Raw genomic sequence first — 23,515 nt, 5'->3', positions numbered from 1 at the left:
TTCCACCATTTGATTGAAGGCATTTTATGTGTACTTGAATTTGACATATAGATTAATCATCAAAGATTTTTGATTTTGTTGACTGTTTGGTAACGCATTTTTAATTGTATTGTGAAATTGCTTAACAATATAGACAGAATCGAATTAGATTATAGACCTATTTGACAAAAAGGTGTCAAATTTTCGTTTGGAAAAAATTCGTGAAAAGAGAGTGATGACTTGGGTAGGCTGTAGATAAACAAATATACTTACTATTTCCAGTCCGAGAGTAGTAAAATCCATTATTTTGGAGGCGACAAAAAAAAGTAAAAAAAAAAAACAAACATTTTGCAGATGAAAATATTTATTGTATAATGTAACGAATTAGAACATACATTGTGTTTTAATTTAAAATTCGATGTATGTACATTATAGGAAATATGTACAATAACGTCGAGTCGACATTGGCTACAAAATTTATTTTGAGGATTTTTCACGTTCATAACAGGATTAAATGATTATGGTGCATTATAGTAAAGGCAATTAAGCCAAAGTTCTAACAATATTGGCTCTAACGGTATAGAATGAGAAAATCTGACTATACTGGTAGATGAGGTCACTTAAAGCCGCTGTTAGCATGATGGCAACGACAATAATTTCAAAACAAATCGAAACCATCGCATTCCATACAAGTGAAAATGGCCATCGGAAACTTTGACGATGGAATGCGACGAATACTTTTGAGCATGGAATTTTTAGAATTTCCCCCTTCAAACACGAAAGTCGTTATGTACAAAATAGGCAGAAGAAAACGGTGCAAGTTCAAGAGCAAAGTGTCCGTCACGCAAAATTCCATGCTGAGGTAAACCAGAAATTGAACAACTTTTCTGAGTGAGTGAAACAAGGACTGCTGTAATCAAGCCAAAGCCCCACGATTTCGTTTCTTCATTGAAATTATGTATTCGACAATTACTCGAACCGGTTGAAAGCTGTTCAGTCTGTCATCACAGTGTCTGCTCTATCGTGCATGTTGGCATGCTACGTACTATTCTAGTCGATTACGATTATAAATACTTAGATTAAAAACACAATTCTGATCTTTATATTATTTACAATATATATTGAATTCGCCGAGTCGACAATAAACGAATAAACTCCTGGATAGAACGAGGTAAAAATGAACAAAACAAAAACTCAACAACAATAATAATAATAATAATAATAATAAGTAAATAATTTTTCTATCCATTTATACAAAACTGAGCTTTTGCATTATAAAATCTCTTGGAATGTAAAACAATTCATTGAACGTGGACAACTGCCAAAATCGATAACACACCATGAAATATTTTATTTAAAATGTCCTCACTTTTCTTAACAAAACATTCAACAACCCGTCTTTACGACATATAAATAAGAATTTGTCCTCAATTAAAACTAACACTTAATTCAAGACAGCAATGTGAAATGTAAGTGGCTTAGAATGTAATCCAACTGGTAGTACGGTGCGTTTGGTGACCCGAGCGCACCGCACGAGTGCTGAAATTCAGGTACGCTTTACACAAATATCAATAATCACAGAGGTGGTATGCAACACATTTAAATTGCAGTAAAAATAATAAGAATTATGCTTAGAATGGCACGAATTTGGTCACAGTTGGTAGGATTCTAGTACACATCGTCGCCGGTTTGGTCCATAACTTTACAATTATTGCTAGTTTTGATTTGAAACTGCTAGTAGTAGTTAACACAGGGGATGTGTACTAGTGCAAGCAAGAAGATAACTAAACGCGGCTTACACAGTAATTAGAAAAATATCATCATCCTCGACCCGTTCCTGGCGTATCCACAAGATGGTGCATTCTGATGAGGTTGTCGTTTGTCTCTAACATTACGAACAGTTCGACTATATATTAAATAACAAAATTCACCGCATCGTGTAATATCACAATATGTAATGCACAAATTGATTGAAAAAATGTGTGTGTATGTGTATACATAACTATTACAATTACCTGTCAAAATATGAGTAATCTCAATATACTATGTACAGTGCTTTTGCAGCTACACGTTTCGCGAACCTTCATAATAAATTGCAACAAATTGGTATAGTAGAAGTAGATAAATATAATTATTAAGAACCAACCACACTAGTCGTCAGCACAGTTCTTCTTCTTGCTGATCACACTGTATTTTAAAATGCTTGATATGTACCTTTTATTAGAATCACACATCTCTGTTATCCAAACCATCTCATTTTTGTGCGTCAGGTTGCTGATTGCTGTAGTGATAGAAGAAAAATATTAGAAAAACTGCAAAGGCGGTCGGGAAAGTAATTCGAGCTATAACGTCTATAGTCTTTGCCACACGGATAGGATGCGGAGGTTCCTTTTTTCGCACCTGCAATAAACAAGACTACTCCAGGTTAGACTATTGTGGAGAGAAATCCGACAACACAAAGCTCTAGTGCTAGAAAGCTCTGACAATTGCAACCCCTTTCCCGCTTTAATCGCTTTACGTTACGTAAACAGATAAGAAAATTCCGTATCGACGACTTTCTGGTTCGTTACGTGCGCCAAAATCGAGCACCGCAGATAAAATCTAAATTTCCTGTGCGTTAAAAATCTCCACTCTGCCGACAAGAATTTATTGCTGAAAAACTTGTCGGCTGTCAAAAGTTTTCGAACGACGTTTAATGATGCGTTTAGATAACGCGTTTATACTGCGTAACCGCCGAAATAAAACGAATATATACAACGACTTAATCACACCTGTGAATTCGTTATTTTATAGATTCTGCTTAACCCACGGTTTTAATTTAAATATTTTATGAGGAAAACGTGCAAATTGCCGCCGTAAAATTCCAGCATTATTGTTTTTACGGCGTTTAGGTACTTAATCTCTTAAGCACATATAAACACGATCAATTTTTTAAGACGTACGAGTTTTTGCATTATTTCGGCTTTGTTTGAAAGCTGCCGAAGCGAGGTGGAATAAAACGTGAAAACGGGTGGACTATAACCAGAATTTTTCATGGGTTGTACGTGATTTTTGTTTTATAATTTTTTCATGTAGCCTAGATTAAGTAGATCTATGAAAATAAAAGAAAAAGGGGAAAAGAGATGGAAAAATAATACTAGATTTTTGTACCTTCTAAGTTACAACAATGAGAAAAATAGCAACAAAGAAAGAAATAGAATATATTTTTTGATATTTTAGTATAATATTCACAATAAATCCCAATTTAAATGGTATTTCCTCAAAATAAAAAAAAAAAGAATTTCGACTTTAGTTTGGTCTTGATGCTAAAATGAGAGGAAATTCAAGATGATTCGAAGAAGTTAGATACGAAGATTTGAAAAAGCTTGAACTTGAAAAAAGAATTTAATTGTGGAAGTTGTGTGAAGATTCTAGAATAATCTATTGTCAAGAAACCTTCTTTCTGAAAGAGTTGACCACAAAAAACTTTTTCTGAATTTCTAAAGAAATACATATTTGATTTTAGAAGAACAGCACCTTGGTAGTTTACCATCAAATTAGAAGTTGAAAAAAGAATTTTAGTGAATGTTTACAGATACAGACAGTGAAGAGAAAGAACTTTCTATATACTTATATAATAAACGCAGATCTAAAAGAAATAAAAAAGGAGGACCAGTGGCTTACCAGAAAACTTGAAAAAAGAGATGGAAGAAAATAAAACAAAATGGCAACAAGAGGAAAAAGAACTTCTAAATAAACTGGAAGCCATGAAGAAGATAATAGACAGAAGGAGAAGAAAAAATAATGTAATAATAAAAGATCAGGAAACATATATCTATATTATTGATGAAAACATTGCAAGAGATCTGAAAATTGAAAACAGATTCGTGAAGAAAACAAATGGAAAGTTTTGTGAAGAATCTAGAATAATCTATCCTCAAAGAAAGGGTTGACCACGAGAAACTTTTTCTGAATTTATAGATGATTCGAAAAACAGAAAGTGATTTTCTGCAGGAATATTTGATTTTAGAGGAACAGTATCTTGGATCTTGATGGATTTGTATAGATGTAGACACTAGAGAAGAAAGAACTTCTAGTTAGACAATAGGAAAACAATCTGCAGTTCCAGATGTGGAAATTGAACAAGTATTAAAAATACTCGGATAACTCCAGGAAAACCTAAAATATATTAAAAAGAAAACTAATGTCTTACGGGAGAAGTAAAAATTCTAAGAAAATAAATTGTAGAAAAAGAAAGAAAATTGCACCGAGAGAAAAAAGAACTTCTGAATAAAAATGCAAGCTATGTAGAAAAAAATATACAAGGAAGAAAGAACGAAAAGAAGAAATAATGTAATAATAAAAAGGAAAACGGAACGAGAAAAAGGAAGGGTAGATTACGAAAGAGATACCTATTTTATCGATGAAGACATGGAGTCCTAAATTTTTGTCCTTTCTAAGTTAGACTAATTTGAAATTTGGCAACAATGGAAGAAACAGAATATATTCTATATTTTAGTTAGATTGAGCACAATAAATCTCAATTTGCACACTATTTTCTAAAAGGGAAGAAATACGAATTTCGCTTTTAACTTGATTGATACATATTAAAATAAGAAGAAATTCAAGATGGTTCGAAGAAGTTAGATAAGGGGAATTCACGAAAGTTTGAAAACAATTTCTTCCGATAATAAGAAGAAACAGAATAATTTCCACTATTGCACAAGCTTGAATTTCAAAAAAGAATTTAATTGGAGGCAGGATTCACCACGAGAAACTTTTTCTAAATTTCTAGATGATTCGAAATATAGAAAGTGATTTTAGAGGAATAGTACCTTCGTAGTTCAGAACTTTTTCATCATCAAATTTGAATTATAGATGTAGACAGTCAAGAAGAACGAACTTCTGGTTAGACAATGGAAAAACAAATCTGGAGTCCAACGAAAACTAGTACGATCAAAAACAAAGACGTGGAAATGGAACAAGTATTAAAAATACTTGGAGAAAATAGTTAGATGAGGAGAATTCAAGAAGATTTCATAACAATTTTTTCCGATAATAAGAAGAAACAGAAGAATTTCCATTATGGCACATGCTTGGACTTGAAAAAAGAATTTAATTGAGGAAGTTTTGTGAAGATTATAGGATAATCTATCGTCTATTGTTGAGAGGGTTGGCCACGAGAAACTTCTTCTGAATTTCTAGATGATTTGAAGAATAGAAAGTGATTTCCTACAGAAACATTTGAATTTAGCAGAACAGCATCTTGGTAGTTTAGTATTTTTCCATCATCAAATTAGAGGTCGAAAAAAAGAGAAGAATAAGAAAACAAATGGTCCTAAATTTTTGTTCTTCCAAAGTTACATTAATTTGAAATTTGGCAACAAGGGAAGAAACGGAATATATTTTTTGATATTTTATTTATGTTGTGGACAATAAATCTCAATTTGAATACTCTTTCCTAAAAAGAAGGAGAAACGAATTTCGATTTTAGTTTGGAATTGATATTAGAATGAGAGAAAATTCAAGACGATTCGAAGAACGTCGATAAGGGGAATTCAAGAAGATTTCAGAAGAATTTTTGTGATAATAGGAGGAAACAGAAGAATTACCATTATGGTACAAGTTTGAACTTTAAAAAACAATTTAATTGAGAAAGTTTTGTGTAGATTCTAGAATAATCTATCGTCAAGAAACCTTTGTTCTGAGAGGGTTGACCACGAGAAACTTCTTCTAAATTTCTAGATGATTTGAAGAATAGAAAGTGATTTTCTATAGAAACATTTGATTTTAGAAGAACAGCATCTTGGTAGTTTAGTATTTTTCCATCATCAAATTAGAGGCCGAATAAAGAGAAGAATAAGAAAACAAATGGTTTTAAAATTTTGTTCTTCTTAAGTTACACTAATTTGAAATTTGACAATAAGGGAAGAAACGGAATATATTTTTTGATATTTTACTTATATTGTGGACAATAAATCTCAATTTGAATACTCTTTCCTAAAAAGAAGGAGAAACGAATTTCGATTTTAGTTTGGAATTGATATTAGAATGAGAGAAAATTCAAGACGATTCGAAGAACGTCGATAAGGGGAATTCAAGAAGATTTCAGAAGAATTTTTGTGATAATAGGAGGAAACAGAAGAATTACCATTATGGTACAAGTTTGAACTTTAAAAAACAATTTAATTGAGAAAGTTTTGTGTAGATTCTAGAATAATCTATCGTCAAGAAACCTTTGTTCTGAGAGGGTTGACCACGAGAAACTTCTTCTAAATTTCTAGATGATTTGAAGAATAGAAAATGATTTTCTACAGAAACATTTGATTTTAGAAGAACAGCATCTTGGTCGTTTAGTATTTTTCCATCATCAAATTAGAGGCCGAAAAAAGAGAAGAATAAGAAAACAAATGGTTTTAAAATTTTGTTCTTCCTAAGTTACACTAATTTGAAATTTGGCAACAAGGGAAGAAACGGAATATATTTTTTGATATTTTAGTTATATTGTGCACAATAAATCTCAATTTGAATACTCTTTCCTAAAAAGAAGGAGAAACGAATTTCGATTTTAGTTTGGAATTGATATTAGAATGAAAGGAAATTCAAGACGATTCGAAGAGCGTCGATTAGGGGAATTCAAGAAGATTTCAGAAGAATTTTGGTGATAATAGGAAGATACAGAAGAATTTCCATTATGGTACAAGCTTGAATTTTATAAAACAATTGAATTGAGAAAGTTTTGTGAAGATTCTAGAATAATCTATCGTCAGGAAACCTTTGTTCTGAGAGGGTTGACCACGAGAAACTTCTTCTAAATTTCTAGATGATTTGAAGAATAGAAAGTGATTTTCTACAGAAACATTTGATTTTAGAAGAACAGCATCTTGGTAGTTTAGTATTTTTCCATCATCAAATTAGAGGCCGAAAAAAGAGAAGAATAAGAAAACAAATGGTTTTAAAATTTTGTTCTTCCTAAGTTACACTAATTTGAAATTTGGCAACAGGGGAAGAAACGGAATATATTTTTTGATATTTTAGTTATTGTGCACAATAAATCCCAATTTGATTACTATTTCCTAAAAAGAAGGAAAAACGAATTTAGACTTTAGTTTGGAATTGATATTCGAATGAGAAGAAATTCAAGACGATTCGAAGAACTTCGATAAGGGGAATTCAAGAAGATTTCAGTAGAATTTTTGTGACAATAAGAAGATACAGAAGAATTTCCATCATGGTACAAGCTTGAATTTTATAAAACAATTGAATTGAGAAAGTTTTGTGAAGATTCTAGAATAATCTATCGTCAAAAAAACCCTTGTTCTGGAAGAGTCGACTGCGAGAAACTTTTTCTGAATTTCTAACTGATTCGAAAAATAGAAAGTGATTTTCAACAGGAACACTTGTTTTCAGAGGACCAATATCTTAGTAGTTTAGAACTTCTCCACTGTCAAATTAGAGGCCGAAAAAATATTTTTGATGGATTTTTATAGATGCAGACACTAAAGAAGAAAGAACTTTCTAGTTAGACAATGGAAAAAAAATCTGCAGTGATACGGAAATTCGAACGACGAAAAACAAAAACGTGGAAATGGAACAAGTATTAAAAATACTCGTAGAAATTCAGAGAAATCTAAAAGACAATAAAAAGGAAAACCAATGTATTTCGGGAGAGCAAAAAATCTGAGAAAATATTTTGAAGAAAAAGAAAAAAAATGGCAACAAAGAAAAAAATACACAAAGAAGAAAGAACGAGAAGAAGAAATAATTTAATAATACAAGGTAGGAAAATGGAAGGAAAATGGAAGGAAAAAAGAAGAAAAGATCAGGGAAGAGATACTTATTTTATAGATGAAAACAGAAAGAGATCTAAAAATTGGAAACAGTTTTGTGATAAGAAAACAAATTGTCTTAAATTTCTGTTCTTTCTAAGTCACAGTAATTTGAAATTTGACAACAAGGGTAGAACCAGAATATATCTTTTGATATTTTAGTTATACTATGCACACCAATGCTCAATTTGATATTATTTCCTAAAAAGAAGGAAAAAAAAAATTCGATTTTAGCTTGAATTTGAAAGAAAATTCAAGACGGTTCGAAGAAGCTAAATTAAGGGAATTCACGAAGATTTCAGAAGAATTTTTTCCGATAATAAGAAGAAACAAAAAAATCCATTATGGCACAAGCTTGAATTTGAAAAAAAGGATTTAAGTGAGGAAGTTTTCTGGAGAGTCTAGAAGAACCCATCGTCAAGGAGCCTATGATTTGAAAGGGTTGATTTCGAGAAACTTTTTCTGAATTTCTAGATGATCCGAAAAATAGAAAGCGATTTACTACAGAAATATTTGATTTTAGAGATTTTGAAAGATTTTTATAGGTGTTGACAGTAAAGAAGAAGGAACTTCTAGTTAGACAATCTGTAGTCCTACGAAAACTAGTATCACGAAAAGTAAAGACGTGGAAATGGAACAAGTACTAAAAAACTCGGAGAAATTCAAGAAAGTCTAAAAGAGACTAATAAAGAAAACCATTATCCTACGGGAAAGTAAAAAATCTGAAAAAATGGATTGAAGAAAAAGAACGAAAATGGTAGCAAGAGAAAAAAAACTTCTGAATAAAGTGGAAGCTGTGGAAAACAAGAATACAATGAAGAAAGAAGGACATGAAGAAATAATTTAACAATAAAAGGCAGGAAAATGCAAGGAAAAAAGGAAGGGTAAATCAGAAAAGAGATACCTATTTTATAGACGAAAACAGAAAGGGATCTAAAAATTAGAAACAGCTTTGTGATAAGGAAACAAATGGTTCTAAATTTCTGCCCGTTTTAAATCACACTAATTCGAAATTTGGCAACAAGGGAAGGAACAGAATATATATTTTTTGATATTTTATTTATATTGTGCACAATAAATCTCAATTTGAACACTATTTTCTAAAAAGAGGAAAAAAGAATTTCCATTTTAGTTTGAGATTGCTACTAAAATGAGAGGAAATTCAATTCGGTTCGAAGAAGTTAGATAAGAAGATTCCAAGAAGAAACAGAAGAATTTCCACTATGGTACAAGGTGGAACTTGAAAATTAGAATTTAGCTGAGGAAGTTTTCTGAAGATTCTAGAATAATCTATCGTCAAGGAACCTTCGTTCTGAAAGGATTGACCACGAAACTTTCTCTCAATTTCTAGATGATTCGAAAAATTCAAAGTGAATTTTGAAAAAACATTGGTTTAAAAAAAAAGCAGCATCTTGGTAGTTTAGAACTTTTCCATCATCAAATTAGAAGCTGAAAAAATATTTTTGATGGATTTTTGGAGGACAGTAAAGAAGAAGGAAGTTCTAGTTAGACAATGGGAAAACAATTCACAGTCCTACGAAGAGAAAGAAGAACTTTTGCATAAAATGGAATTTATGGAAAAAAATTACAAGGAAGAAAGAAGAAGAAGAAGAAATAATGTAATAATAAAACGCAGGAAAACGGAAAGGAAAGAGGAAGAGTAGAAGAAAAAAGAGAAATCTTCTTTATAGATGAAAACATAGAAAGAGGTCTGGAAATTAGAAACAGCTTCGTGAAAAGAACACAAAAGAATGGTCCTATTTTTTTTCCATTCTAAGTTACATTAGCTTGAAACTTGGTAAAAACGAAAGAAAGATAATATATTTTTGATATTTCAGCTATAATGTGCACAATCAATCTCAATTTGAGTACTATTTACTAGAAAGAAGGAAAACAGAATTTTGATTTGGGTTTGGGATTGGTGCTAAAGTGAGAGGAAATTCAAGATCGTTGGAAGAAGTTAGATAACGAAAATTCATGAAGGTTTTAGAAGAATTTCTTCCGAGAATAAGAAGATACAGAAGAATTTAAAATGTGACACAAGCTTGAACTTGAAAAAAGAATTTAATTGAGGAACTTGTGTAAAGATTCTAGAATACTTTATCGTCAAGGAAGCTTTATTCCGAAAGAGTCGACCATGAAAAGTTTTTCTGAATTGTTATGTTAGATGATTCGAAAAACGGAAAGTGAATTTCTGTAGAAACATTTGGTTTAAAAAGAAAACAGCATCTTGGTAGTTTAGAACTTTTCCATCATCAAATTAGAGACCGAAAGAAAAAAGATTTCTGATAAATTTTTATAGATGTAGACAATCAAGAAGAAGGAAGTTCTAGTTAGACAATGGGAAAATAATCCACAGTCCTACGAAAACTAGTACAACGAAAAACAAAGACGTGGAAATGGAACAAGTATTAAAAAGACTCGGAGAAATCCAGTAAAATATCTTAGGGGAAAAGTAAAAATCGGAGAAAAACGATTGAAGAAAAACAAAGACAATGGCAAAGAGAGGAAGAACAACTTCTGAATAAAATGGAAGATACGTAGAAAAAAATATACAAGGAAGAGAGAACGAAAAGAATAAAGAATGTACTAATAAAACGCATGAAAACGGAAGGAAAAAAGAAAGGTAGATCACGAGGGAGATACATATTTTATCGATGAAAACATAAAAGCAGATCTGAAAATTAGAAACAGCTTCGTGATAAGAAAACAAACTTCGATTTGGGTTTGGGATTGATACTGGAATGAGAGCAAATTCAAGACGGTTCGAAGAAGTTAGATAAGGAGATTTCACGAAGGTTTTAAAAGAATTTCTTCCGAGAATAAGAAGAAACAGAAGAATGTCTATTGTGATATAAGCTTGAACTTGAAAAAAAAAGAAAGATTCTAGAATAATCTATCGTCAAGCAACCTTTGTTCTGAAAGGACTAACCACAAGAAACTTTTTCTGAATTCCTAGATTATTCGAAAAATAGAAAGTGAATTTCTCTAGAACCAGTTGATTTTAGGAAAACAGCATCTTGGTAATTTAGGACTTCTTCATCATCAAATTAGAAGATGAAAAAATTTTTTTGAAGGATTTTTGGAAATGTAGACAGTAAAGAAGAAGGAAGTTCTAGTTAGATAATGGGAAAACAATCTACAATCTTACGAAAGCAAGTACAACGAAAAATAAATACGTGAAAATGGAACAAGTATTAAAAATACTCGGGGAAATAAAAAAAATTTAGAAGACATTATAATGTCTTCCGGGAGATGCAAAAATCTGGGGAAAGAGATTGAAGAGAAAGAAACAAAAATAGCAACAAGCGAAAAAAGAACTTCTGAATAAAATGGAAGCTATGGAGAAAAAAATGTACAACGAAGAAAAAAGAAGAAGAAGAAATAATTTAATAATAAAGGGCAGGAAAACGGAAGAAGAAAAGGAGGCGTAGATCAAGAAAAAAATACTTATTTTATCGATGGAAACATAGAAAGAGATCAGAAAATCAGAAACAGCTTCGTCATAAAAAAAAATCTTCTTAAATTTTTGTCCTTTTTAAGTCACACTAATTTGAAATTTGGCAACAAGGGAAGAAACAGAATATATCTTTTGCTATTTTAGTTATATTGTGCACGTTAAATTTCAATTTGAATGCTATTTTCTAAAAAGAAGGAAAAAAGAATTTCGATTTTACCTTGAGATTGGTAGTAAAATGAGAAGAAATTCAAGGGAGTTCGAACAACTTAGATAATATAATTCAAGAAGATTCCAGAAGAATTTTTTCAGATAATAAGAAGAAACAGAAGAATTTCCTTGATGGCACAAGCGCGAACTTAAGGAAGTTTGGTAAATATTTTAGAATAATCTATCGTCAAGAAACCTTTGTCTGAAAGGGTTGACCACAAGAAACTTTTTCTGAATTCCTAGATGATTCGAAAAATAGAAATTATTTGCTATAGAATCATTTCATTTGATAGGAACATCATCTTGGTAGTTTAGAACATTTCTACCATCAAATGACTTTTGATGGATTATTATAGATGTGTACAGTAAAAAAAAGGAACTTCTAGTTAAAAAATGGGAAAGCAATCCGCAGTTATCCGAAAACTACTACGACGAAAAACAAATATGTGGAAATGAAACAAGTATTAAAAATACTAGGAGAATTGCAGGAAAATCTAAAAGCCACTAAAATGAGAATCAACGGCTTGTCGAATAAGTAGAATTCTGAGAAAAAAGCAACAAAAATAGAAGAACTTCTGAATAAAATGAAAGAAGAAGGAGAAATAATGTAATAGTAAAAGGCTGTAAAACAGAAGAAAAAAGGGAAGAACAAATAAAGAAACGGAAATCTGATTTCATCAATGAAAACATGCACAAATAATCTCAGTTTGAATACTATTTCCTAAAAATAAGAAAAAAAGAATGTTGATTTTAGTTTGGAATTGATTCAAAATGAGAGAAAATTCAAGATTATTTTCAGAGGTTAGATAAAGGGAATTCACAAGGGCTTTAGAAGAATTTCTTTCGATAATAAGAAGGAACAGAGGAATTTCTACTATGGCATAAGCTTGAATTTGAAAAAAGAATTTAATTGGGCAAGTTTTGTGAAGATTCTAGAAAGAGAGCTCTTTCTGAATTCTAGATGACGCGGAAAATAGAAAGTGAATTTTTATAGAAACATTTACTCTAGAAGAACAACATCTTGGTAATTTAGAATTTTTTCACCATCAAATTAGAGACTGAAAAAGGAATTTTTATTGATTTTTAGATTTATAATAGAGAGTAAGGAAGAAGGAACTTTCTAGTTAAACAATGGCAAAAAAGAAGAAGAAATACAAGAAAAGATAGGGGTAATAACTAAAACAAAAAACGGTGAAGGTCAAAAAGTTAAAATGGGGTACCTACTATCAATTGACAGTGGATGGGAAACTACAAAAATGGGACGACCTGGAGCGGGTATTAAAAGTTTTTCACTAAAGGAAGGAACAGAAAAAGAGGATAACAACGGCAACGAACAAAGCAATGAATGAATCTGCTAATAAGAAGAAAAGAAAAAGGAAAAATAAGCAAAGAAGAGAAAGGAAGGGATAAAATTCTTATTTTGGAACATAGTTAAAATTAAAAGGAAAGATAAAATCCTAAATCCTGTAGGAATACGTAACAGAATTCGACTTAGTGGATTTGGTAAAAATATGGGTGACGCAGTAGGGGATACAAAAAGAGAAAAAGGAAGGAAGTGCAAAGGTTTTAGAAAAAGAAATGAATGCAAAGGACAAGAATTATGTTTTAATAGGAGGGGACTTTAATGCTAGAATTGGAGAACGAGACAAGAAAAACAAAAGGCAAGGAAGAAAATAAAAAAGGGAAAGTAATAAGACCGTTTGTAGAAAAAAAATAGAGAGAGTGCAGGAAAAGTATCTGAATTGGGTATTAGAACTAAATAGACAAATACTAGGATACAGAATGAGAGAAGAAACTAAAATACATAAGTTAAAAATAGAAACAGCGAAAATAGCGGTAAAACATGAAGAGAAAATGAGTAAGAGCACAGACTAAAATGCTAAGAGAATGCAGAAAAGAGGCAGAAAAGAATACAGGAAAAGGAATGTAGAAACAAAGAGAAGGGCGCAAGGGAAAGAGATCCATTCAAACCCAAAGGGTAGAATAAAGTCAGTTTATTGTTATAAGTGAAAACAACTATTGGAAGAATCAAAGAATAAACAAAAATAACACCTACAAGAGTAACTGCAAAGTGTTTTAAATTACTGAAGTCGTAAAACCGTCACCTTAACTCTTTAAATATATAATTACCACGAAAAATTACTTTTTCCTTATTTTTTTGTCTGTCCACACTAAAGATCATTACATACACACAGTCTCCACTAATTTGTTTAGCATGATGTACAAGTCTGCCACAAATCTAGATTTATTGACACTGTGAATTGGTTATATATCAGTATCAAAGGAACGGAGAGCAATATTTCCGCGAAGTCTGGTTTATTTCTTTTTTCTTCCTTGTTTGCGGCTTTCCGCGCATTTGTAATTTATGTTCTTTCCAACAGCTTGATGTTTAGTTACACCGCGTTTTATTAATGTAAGAGGATTTTTCACACACTAGGTGGCGATTTTGTTTTTGTTACTTAGTTCAAGCCACGTTCATTGCAAATGGTACAATTTTGACGCTGATTTTAGAACCAGTCGTATTTAAATATCTCAGTTTTGGCACTTGGCGCATTTGAACTGGACACTCTTGAATTGTTTGTCGTTTCCAAAAACATCTTATTTTAATTCTGTTTATTTTTAAGTTTAAAAATATCTCCTGATGATGTGGAAAAGGACGAAGCCACGACTTGAATTTAAAGATTTAGTCCAAAAATTGATACTGAAACAACATTGTGTGTTGTTTTAAATATGTATGAGATGGTTATCAGTGACGGTAAAATAAATACTCTAATCGTGTCGTTTATTTTAGTTCAATGTTTTTCTGGTTATTCAAGTGGTGTAATTATTGTTTCCATTATATGGACAAAAATAGACAATAACGCAATGTTTGTATCCTTTACTAATTTACTGAAAAGTGTGCCACTCAAAACAAATCGATTTAAACAACGTTTTGTTTTATCACTGTTTTATTATTCACTGTAAGTTAAGTATTTGTGTTTTACGTAATGCTTTCAGCCTGATGAGGAAATAAATACAGTCGTTTGTAAAACATCGTTCAAAATTGCTTGCTTCTAGTAATAAATAGAACAATTAGTAACTATAACTAAAAAAGGTTGAAAACCTCGTTAATCGTAACCGGCGGTCTTAATCTCTCCAATTCTAGACCTAGACTAATATCACTAGATTCCGTCCGGTCGTTCCCTAATCCCCGTTTAACTGGATTTAGTAAAAAAACCCGGAAAAGCATTGCAATTGCAGTAAAGATCCTAGTTGCAGCGACACAAAACGAGAACTTTGTGTAAATTTTACCTCTGCCGCACAGCCGTTGTTGGCCGTGTGAGTGCAAGGATTTGGTCCACAATTGGTGCAGGAAACGATCTCGTTCGCTACTCCCGTCGAATCCCTTTTTTTATCTCCCTATGGAACAAACATCAGCGCCACGTCAGTAATGCGTCACACATAGAATCGTTTTTGTTACACATACTGTCGAATAATTAATGTACAAAACAAAAGAAAATATACATTTGAAAGAAAAAAGTAGAAAAATAAAAAAAAACTAGTGAGTTTACGAACAATGTTTTGGTAATTCCATCTGTAAACTTACTCTATGTTGAGGACTTTCACAGAATGTGGAATAATATTCTTGTTCGGCTGTTTCCTAACAATTAAAATAAAACAATAATGAAATAAAATAACTGATAAGAGAATTAACAAAACTAACTCGTTATCAAGCCAAATTTCGCACTCAAAGTGGATTAAACATTATTTCGTATTTTACGTGAAAATGTAAAACTGGTATGTATAGTCAGTTAGTACACTTTGTTATTAGTAGTTTATCGTCGATACTTTTTGTGCAGTCTATTCTAACATAACAAAGACATGCAGAAGCAGTGTTTAACGTCACATCGAGATATCGTTCGGATTATTGCTTTTCTCCAACTGGGTGGAATGAGGGGACAAAGAATGAACGAGACGATGATGTATGATTTCAACTTTACGTGTTACTGTCTTACTTACCGAATAGTCTAGATGTTAAATTTTACTGAAACAAATTAAAGATTTTCCTTTCCACTACAGACAAAGTGCGGGTAAAACGATTAGGTTCATGTTACATTTCACGAGATTATTAATATTAAGCTCAGACAAATAATTTTGACATCGACATTATTGCAGGTTTTCCTTGTGAAGCGATGCTGAAATGGAAAGTCAGTGTTGGGTGTTCAAAGATTTTGTTTATTTACACCAACAATGTAAACAATGATTTTCTATCGGTTACAGTAAGAATTTCGGTAAATTTTGCCACTTACATCTTGCGGGGTCGAGTCTTCTGTTTGGTTTGGCGAGTGCCTCGATTTTGCGGATTTGGCGTACTCTTCTAAAACAGTCGTGTATAAATCCGGGACCTACATTTAAAATTGACTTTGTCAAATATTTTGCTGTACATCGGCGAACTCCTGAAACTTGTTTCACATAGAACAGAAAACATGTAAGATATTCCTAGTATGGCCATGGCACCTAGGCTACAATAAATACATATTACAATAGTAACGAACGCTAATTACATGAAAGCTGGTTTGATTTTGGCGAGTACCTTGCCTGCCTAAAATAGAAGGAATGAAAGTTAGGTTTCGTTTTTGGTTTTCGCTTGTCGGTCTGATCGATCAAAATTCGAACAAACTGATCTTGTTTACATTGTTGTAGTCTCTTTGTGAGGCGGCGGGGAAAGTTGGCGAAAACTGATTTTTAAAGTGTTGTACATCTGAAGTTGTTTGAAATGTTCTATATAGTGAAAAAAAAAAATACAATTTTATAGTATATTCAATAACAAAACTTATTTCTTAAAATACGAGTATATATATAATCAGATAAATTCCCTAGATTTTTTTGTTTGAAAAAGAAGATTCCCACAAGTGCGCTACATATTATTAATTTTAATAAATAAATTATTTGTGGTAACTAAAATTAAGACATTAAACTTTCAGATTTTTCAAAAGTTGTGTGCTAACGCGATTTCAGTTTTCTCAAATTATAAAATGAAGAAAAATGAATCATGATCTTCCTAGTATATTATTTGCTAAGTTAACGATTTGATTTTTTTTTTAATATGAAAAAGACACATTTTTTAAATTTTAGCCTTCAAATATTGACTGCTAAATAAATTAGCCAAAAAAATTTAGTTCTGATAAGAAAATTAGATTTTCTAGAATAATTTTCATTAAGAAGAGTATATTATAATTTAGCTTCCCAAGCGTACAAGTTCCTAGACTATCCTTTGAGAAAATTCTAAAATAAAAATCTAGAAAACAAGACTTTGATGATTACTACATGTAAATGCCGAAATTTATCTTTATCTTTTTTAAATTCCTTCAATGGTCCTTTTGAGAAATAATTTTTAACGTTCACATTTTGTTGAAACTTATAAAATCAAGAAAACTAGATCTTTACCTCCCTAGTAAATTACTCCAGCTGGAGTTAACGATGTGATTTTATTTAGAGAAGAAAAACACTTTAAATTTTTTAAAAACACTTATTTTCTAATATAGACTTTAAATTTGATATTAAACTGCTCAAGCAAAAAAAAAATTCTTATCAGAAAGTAGATTTTCTAAAATGCTAGAATTTGGTTCCCCAAATATCTAATTTTAAAATAGCCTAAACTTTCCTTTTAAAAGACTCATTTTCTTGAACAAGAAATAAAAGGGTTTTCCAGCTTAATTTATGTTTTAAAATCTCCCTGTGGAACATTTGAGAAATTATTTTTATAAATTAATTATTACTTGAAGAAAACTCGGTTTTGATTTTCTTAGTAAATACTCCACGCTAAGTTAACCATTTAATTTTTTTTGGTCAAGAGAAACACTTCAAATTTTTCAAAAAGATTTATTGTTTAATAAAGCTTTTAAAAATTGAATACTAAACTGAAAGCTCATCAGTCATAGAAAATATTTTGATCACAAAACTAAATTTTCTAAAATAATCTTCACTATGAAAAGTATACTAGAATTGAGCCTCTCAAATGTCTACTTTTAAAAAAGCTTAAACTGTTTTTTAAAATGCCTGATTTTCTTGTACAAGAAATAATATAATTTTCCAGTTTATTTTCTGTTTTAAAATCCTCCAATGGAAAATTTAAGAAATTACGTTTATCAAAAATTATAAAATGCAGAAAACTAGATTTTGATCTTCCTAGTAAATTACTCCATGCTAAGTTAACCATTTCATTTTTTTTTGGCCAAGGGAAACACTTCAAATTTTTCAAAAACATTTATTTTTTTACAAAACTTTTAAATTTTGAATACTAAACTGAATGCTCATCAGTCAAAGAAAATATTTTTGATCACAAAACTAGATTTTCTAAAATAATCTTCACTATGAAAAGTATACTAGAATTGAGCCTCTCAAATGTCTACTTTTAAAAAAGCTTAAACTGTTTTTAAAAAGCCTGATTTTCTTGAACAAGAAATAAAATAGTTTTCTAGTCTAATTTCTGTTTCCCAATGAAACATTTGAATATCCATTTTTTTTTTAAATTATAAAATTAACCTAGATCTTGATATTTCTAGTAAATTACTCTACGCTAAGTTAACGATTTGATTTTTTATTTGACAAGGAAAACACTTTGAATTTTTCAAAAACACTTATTTTCTAATACAGCTTTTTAATATTAAAAACTGTATTGAAAGCTGATCAGTCAATAAAAAAAATCTGATAAAACTAGATTTTCTATAATAATCTTCACAATGAAGAGTATACTAGAATTGAGCTCCAACAAATGTCTATTTGTAGAATAGTCTAAACTTTCTTTTTAGAAAAGCTTGATTTTTTTGAAAAAGAAATAAAATAATTTTCTAGTCTAATTTCTGATTTAAAGTCCCCGAGTGGAACATTTGAGAAATTATTTTAGTCTAAAACTAGAAAATGAATAAAATTACATCTTGATCTTCCTAATAAAATACTTCATAATGACTTGCCGATCTGATGTTTTTAAACAAGAAAAACGCAAAATTTTTCAAAAACATTTATTTTTTAATACAGCTTTTAAATTTTCAATACTGTACTGAAACCTGATCAGTCAAAAAAAAATCTGATCGATCTGATCAACTAGATTTTCTATAATAATCTTCACAATGAAGAGTATACTAGAATTGAGCTCCACCAAATGTCTATTTTTAGAATAGTCTAAACTTTCGTTTTAGAAAAGCTTGATTTTTTTGAACAAGAAATAAAATAATTTTCCAGTCTAATTTCTGACTTAAAGTCCCCGAGTGGAACATTTGAGAAATTATTTTAATCAAAAACTAGAAAATGAATAAAATTAGATCTTGATCTTCCTAATAAACTACTCCATAATGACTCGCCGATCTGATGTTTTTAAACAAGAAAAATGCTAAATTTTTCAAAAACATTTATTTTTTAATACAGCTTTTAAATTTTCAATACTGTACTGAAAGCTGATCAGTCAAAAAGAATCTGATCGACCTGATCAACTAGATTTTCTATAATAATCTTCACAATGAAGAGTATACTAGAATTGAGCTCCATCAAATGTCTATTTGTAGAATAGTCTAAACTTTCTTTTTAGAAAAGCTTGATTTTTTTGAACAAGAAATAAAATAATTTTCTAGTCTAATTTCTGACTTAAATTCCCCGAGTGGAACATTTGAGAAATTATTTTAATCAAAAACTAGAAAATGAAGAAAATTAGATCTTGATCTTTCCAATAAATTACTCCATAATGACTTGCCGATCTGATGTTTTTAAACAAGAAAAACGCAAAATTTTTCAAAAACATTTATTTTTTAACACAGCTTTTAAATCTTCAATACTGTACTGAAAGCTGATCAGTCAAAAAAAAATCCGATCGACCTGATCAACTAGATTTTCTATAATAATCTTCACAATGAAGAGTATACTAGAATTGAGCTCCACCAAATGTCTATTTTTAGAATAATCTAAACTTTCTTTTTAGAAAAGCTTGATTTTTTGAACAAGAAATAAAATAATTTTCTAGTCTAATTTCTGACTTAAAGTCCCCGAGTGGAACATTTGAGAAATTATTTTAATCAAAAACTAGAAAACGAAGAAAATTAGATCTTGATCTTCCTAATAAATTACTTCATAATGACTTGCTGATCTGATATTTTTAAACAAGCAAAACGCAAAATTTTTCAAAAACATTTATTTTTTAATACAGCTTTTAAATTTTCAATACTGTACTGAAACCTGATCAGTCAAAAAAAAATCTGATCGATCTGATCAAATAGATTTTCTATAATAATCTTCACAATGAAGAGTATACTAGAACTGAGCTCCACCAAATGTCTATTTGTAGAATAGTCTAAACTTTCTTTTTAGAAAAGCTTGATTTTTTTGAACAAGAAATAAAATAATTTTCTAGTCTAATTTCTGACTTAAAGTCCCCGAGTGGAACATTTAAGAAATTATTTTAATCAAAAACTAGAAAATGAAGAAAATTTGATCTTGATCTTCCTAATAAAATACTTCATAATGACTTGCCGATCTGATGTTTTTAAACAAGAAAAACGCTAAATTTTTCAAAAACATTTATTTTTTAATACAGCTTTTAAATTTTCAATACTGTACTGAAAGCTGATCAGTCAAAAAAAATCTGATCGACCTGATCAACTAGATTTTCTATAATAATCTTCACAATGAAGAGTATACTAGAACTGAGCTCCACCAAATGTCTATTTGTAGAATAGTCTAAACTTTCTTTTTAGAAAAATCTAGAAAACAAGACTTTGATGATTACTACATGTAAATGCCGAAATTTATCTTTATCTTTTTTAAATTCCTTCAATGGTCCTTTTGAGAAATAATTTTTAACGTTCACATTTTGTTGAAACTTATAAAATCAAGAAAACTAGATCTTTACCTCCCTAGTAAATTACTCCAGCTGGAGTTAACGATGTGATTTTATTTAGAGAAGAAAAACACTTTAAATTTTTTAAAAACACTTATTTTCTAATATAGACTTTAAATTTGATATTAAACTGCTCAAGCAAAAAAAAAATTCTTATCAGAAAGTAGATTTTCTAAAATGCTAGAATTTGGTTCCCCAAATATCTAATTTTAAAATAGCCTAAACTTTCCTTTTAAAAGACTCATTTTCTTGAACAAGAAATAAAAGGGTTTTCCAGCTTAATTTATGTTTTAAAATCTCCCTGTGGAACATTTGAGAAATTATTTTTATAAATTAATTATTACTTGAAGAAAACTCGGTTTTGATTTTCTTAGTAAATACTCCACGCTAAGTTAACCATTTAATTTTTTTTGGTCAAGAGAAACACTTCAAATTTTTCAAAAAGATTTATTGTTTAATAAAGCTTTTAAAAATTGAATACTAAACTGAAAGCTCATCAGTCATAGAAAATATTTTGATCACAAAACTAAATTTTCTAAAATAATCTTCACTATGAAAAGTATACTAGAATTGAGCCTCTCAAATGTCTACTTTTAAAAAAGCTTAAACTGTTTTTTAAAATGCCTGATTTTCTTGTACAAGAAATAATATAATTTTCCAGTTTATTTTCTGTTTTAAAATCCTCCAATGGAAAATTTAAGAAATTACGTTTATCAAAAATTATAAAATGCAGAAAACTAGATTTTGATCTTCCTAGTAAATTACTCCATGCTAAGTTAACCATTTCATTTTTTTTTGGCCAAGGGAAACACTTCAAATTTTTCAAAAACATTTATTTTTTTACAAAACTTTTAAATTTTGAATACTAAACTGAATGCTCATCAGTCAAAGAAAATATTTTTGATCACAAAACTAGATTTTCTAAAATAATCTTCACTATGAAAAGTATACTAGAATTGAGCCTCTCAAATGTCTACTTTTAAAAAAGCTTAAACTGTTTTTAAAAAGCCTGATTTTCTTGAACAAGAAATAAAATAGTTTTCTAGTCTAATTTCTGTTTCCCAATGAAACATTTGAATATCCATTTTTTTTTTAAATTATAAAATTAACCTAGATCTTGATATTTCTAGTAAATTACTCTACGCTAAGTTAACGATTTGATTTTTTATTTGACAAGGAAAACACTTTGAATTTTTCAAAAACACTTATTTTCTAATACAGCTTTTTAATATTAAAAACTATATTGAAAGCTGATCAGTCAATAAAAAAAATCTGATAAAACTAGATTTTCTATAATAATCTTCACAATGAAGAGTATACTAGAATTGAGCTCCAACAAATGTCTATTTGTAGAATAGTCTAAACTTTCTTTTTAGAAAAGCTTGATTTTTTTGAAAAAGAAATAAAATAATTTTCTAGTCTAATTTCTGATTTAAAGTCCCCGAGTGGAACATTTGAGAAATTATTTTAGTCTAAAACTAGAAAATGAATAAAATTACATCTTGATCTTCCTAATAAAATACTTCATAATGACTTGCCGATCTGATGTTTTTAAACAAGAAAAACGCAAAATTTTTCAAAAACATTTATTTTTTAATACAGCTTTTAAATTTTCAATACTGTACTGAAACCTGATCAGTCAAAAAAAAATCTGATCGATCTGATCAACTAGATTTTCTATAATAATCTTCACAATGAAGAGTATACTAGAATTGAGCTCCACCAAATGTCTATTTTTAGAATAGTCTAAACTTTCGTTTTAGAAAAGCTTGATTTTTTTGAACAAGAAATAAAATAATTTTCCAGTCTAATTTCTGACTTAAAGTCCCCGAGTGGAACATTTGAGAAATTATTTTAATCAAAAACTAGAAAATGAATAAAATTAGATCTTGATCTTCCTAATAAACTACTCCATAATGACTCGCCGATCTGATGTTTTTAAACAAGAAAAATGCTAAATTTTTCAAAAACATTTATTTTTTAATACAGCTTTTAAATTTTCAATACTGTACTGAAAGCTGATCAGTCAAAAAGAATCTGATCGACCTGATCAACTAGATTTTCTATAATAATCTTCACAATGAAGAGTATACTAGAATTGAGCTCCATCAAATGTCTATTTGTAGAATAGTCTAAACTTTCTTTTTAGAAAAGCTTGATTTTTTTGAACAAGAAATAAAATAATTTTCTAGTCTAATTTCTGACTTAAATTCCCCGAGTGGAACATTTGAGAAATTATTTTAATCAAAAACTAGAAAATGAAGAAAATTAGATCTTGATCTTTCCAATAAATTACTCCATAATGACTTGCCGATCTGATGTTTTTAAACAAGAAAAACGCAAAATTTTTCAAAAACATTTATTTTTTAACACAGCTTTTAAATCTTCAATACTGTACTGAAAGCTGATCAGTCAAAAAAAAATCCGATCGACCTGATCAACTAGATTTTCTATAATAATCTTCACAATGAAGAGTATACTAGAATTGAGCTCCACCAAATGTCTATTTTTAGAATAATCTAAACTTTCTTTTTAGAAAAGCTTGATTTTTTGAACAAGAAATAAAATAATTTTCTAGTCTAATTTCTGACTTAAAGTCCCCGAGTGGAACATTTGAGAAATTATTTTAATCAAAAACTAGAAAACGAAGAAAATTAGATCTTGATCTTCCTAATAAATTACTTCATAATGACTTGCTGATCTGATATTTTTAAACAAGCAAAACGCAAAATTTTTCAAAAACATTTATTTTTTAATACAGCTTTTAAATTTTCAATACTGTACTGAAACCTGATCAGTCAAAAAAAAATCTGATCGATCTGATCAAATAGATTTTCTATAATAATCTTCACAATGAAGAGTATACTAGAACTGAGCTCCACCAAATGTCTATTTGTAGAATAGTCTAAACTTTCTTTTTAGAAAAGCTTGATTTTTTTGAACAAGAAATAAAATAATTTTCTAGTCTAATTTCTGACTTAAAGTCCCCGAGTGGAACATTTAAGAAATTATTTTAATCAAAAACTAGAAAATGAAGAAAATTTGATCTTGATCTTCCTAATAAAATACTTCATAATGACTTGCCGATCTGATGTTTTTAAACAAGAAAAACGCTAAATTTTTCAAAAACATTTATTTTTTAATACAGCTTTTAAATTTTCAATACTGTACTGAAAGCTGATCAGTCAAAAAAAA

General features: G+C 29.7%; 1 protein-coding gene across 16 annotated transcripts in view; it reads right to left on the bottom strand.

The window, feature by feature from the left end:
* Positions 1–336: 336 nt before the first annotated feature.
* Positions 337–23,515, bottom strand: part of Phcl-1 (pH-sensitive chloride channel 1) — a 310,192-nt gene continuing 287,013 nt past the window's right edge. For 8 of the 16 annotated variants that reach the window (XM_064055572.1, XM_064055575.1, XM_064055576.1 and 5 more), the window contains 2 exons: positions 14,746–14,853; positions 337–2,394 (listed from right to left, as the gene is read on the bottom strand). In XM_064055572.1, coding sequence (XP_063911642.1) covers positions 2,233–2,394; positions 14,746–14,853 — 270 coding nt within the window. In that variant the 3' untranslated portion in view covers positions 337–2,232. Of the gene's footprint in view, positions 2,395–14,745; positions 14,854–15,040; positions 15,095–23,515 lie in introns of all 16 variants that reach the window. The other 8 variants (XM_064055573.1, XM_064055578.1, XM_064055583.1 and 5 more) reach the window with 3 other exon arrangements.

The sequence above is a fragment of the Zophobas morio genome, unplaced genomic scaffold (assembly GCF_036711695.1).
Source record: "Zophobas morio isolate AGI-343-1 ecotype UQ-CSIRO unplaced genomic scaffold, CSIRO_AGI_Zmor_V1 ptg000014l, whole genome shotgun sequence".
In the NCBI taxonomy this organism is placed as follows: Eukaryota; Metazoa; Arthropoda; class Insecta; order Coleoptera; family Tenebrionidae; genus Zophobas; species Zophobas morio.
Note: the sequence above shows the minus strand (reverse complement) of the source record. Positions and strands in the feature narration are given on the sequence as shown.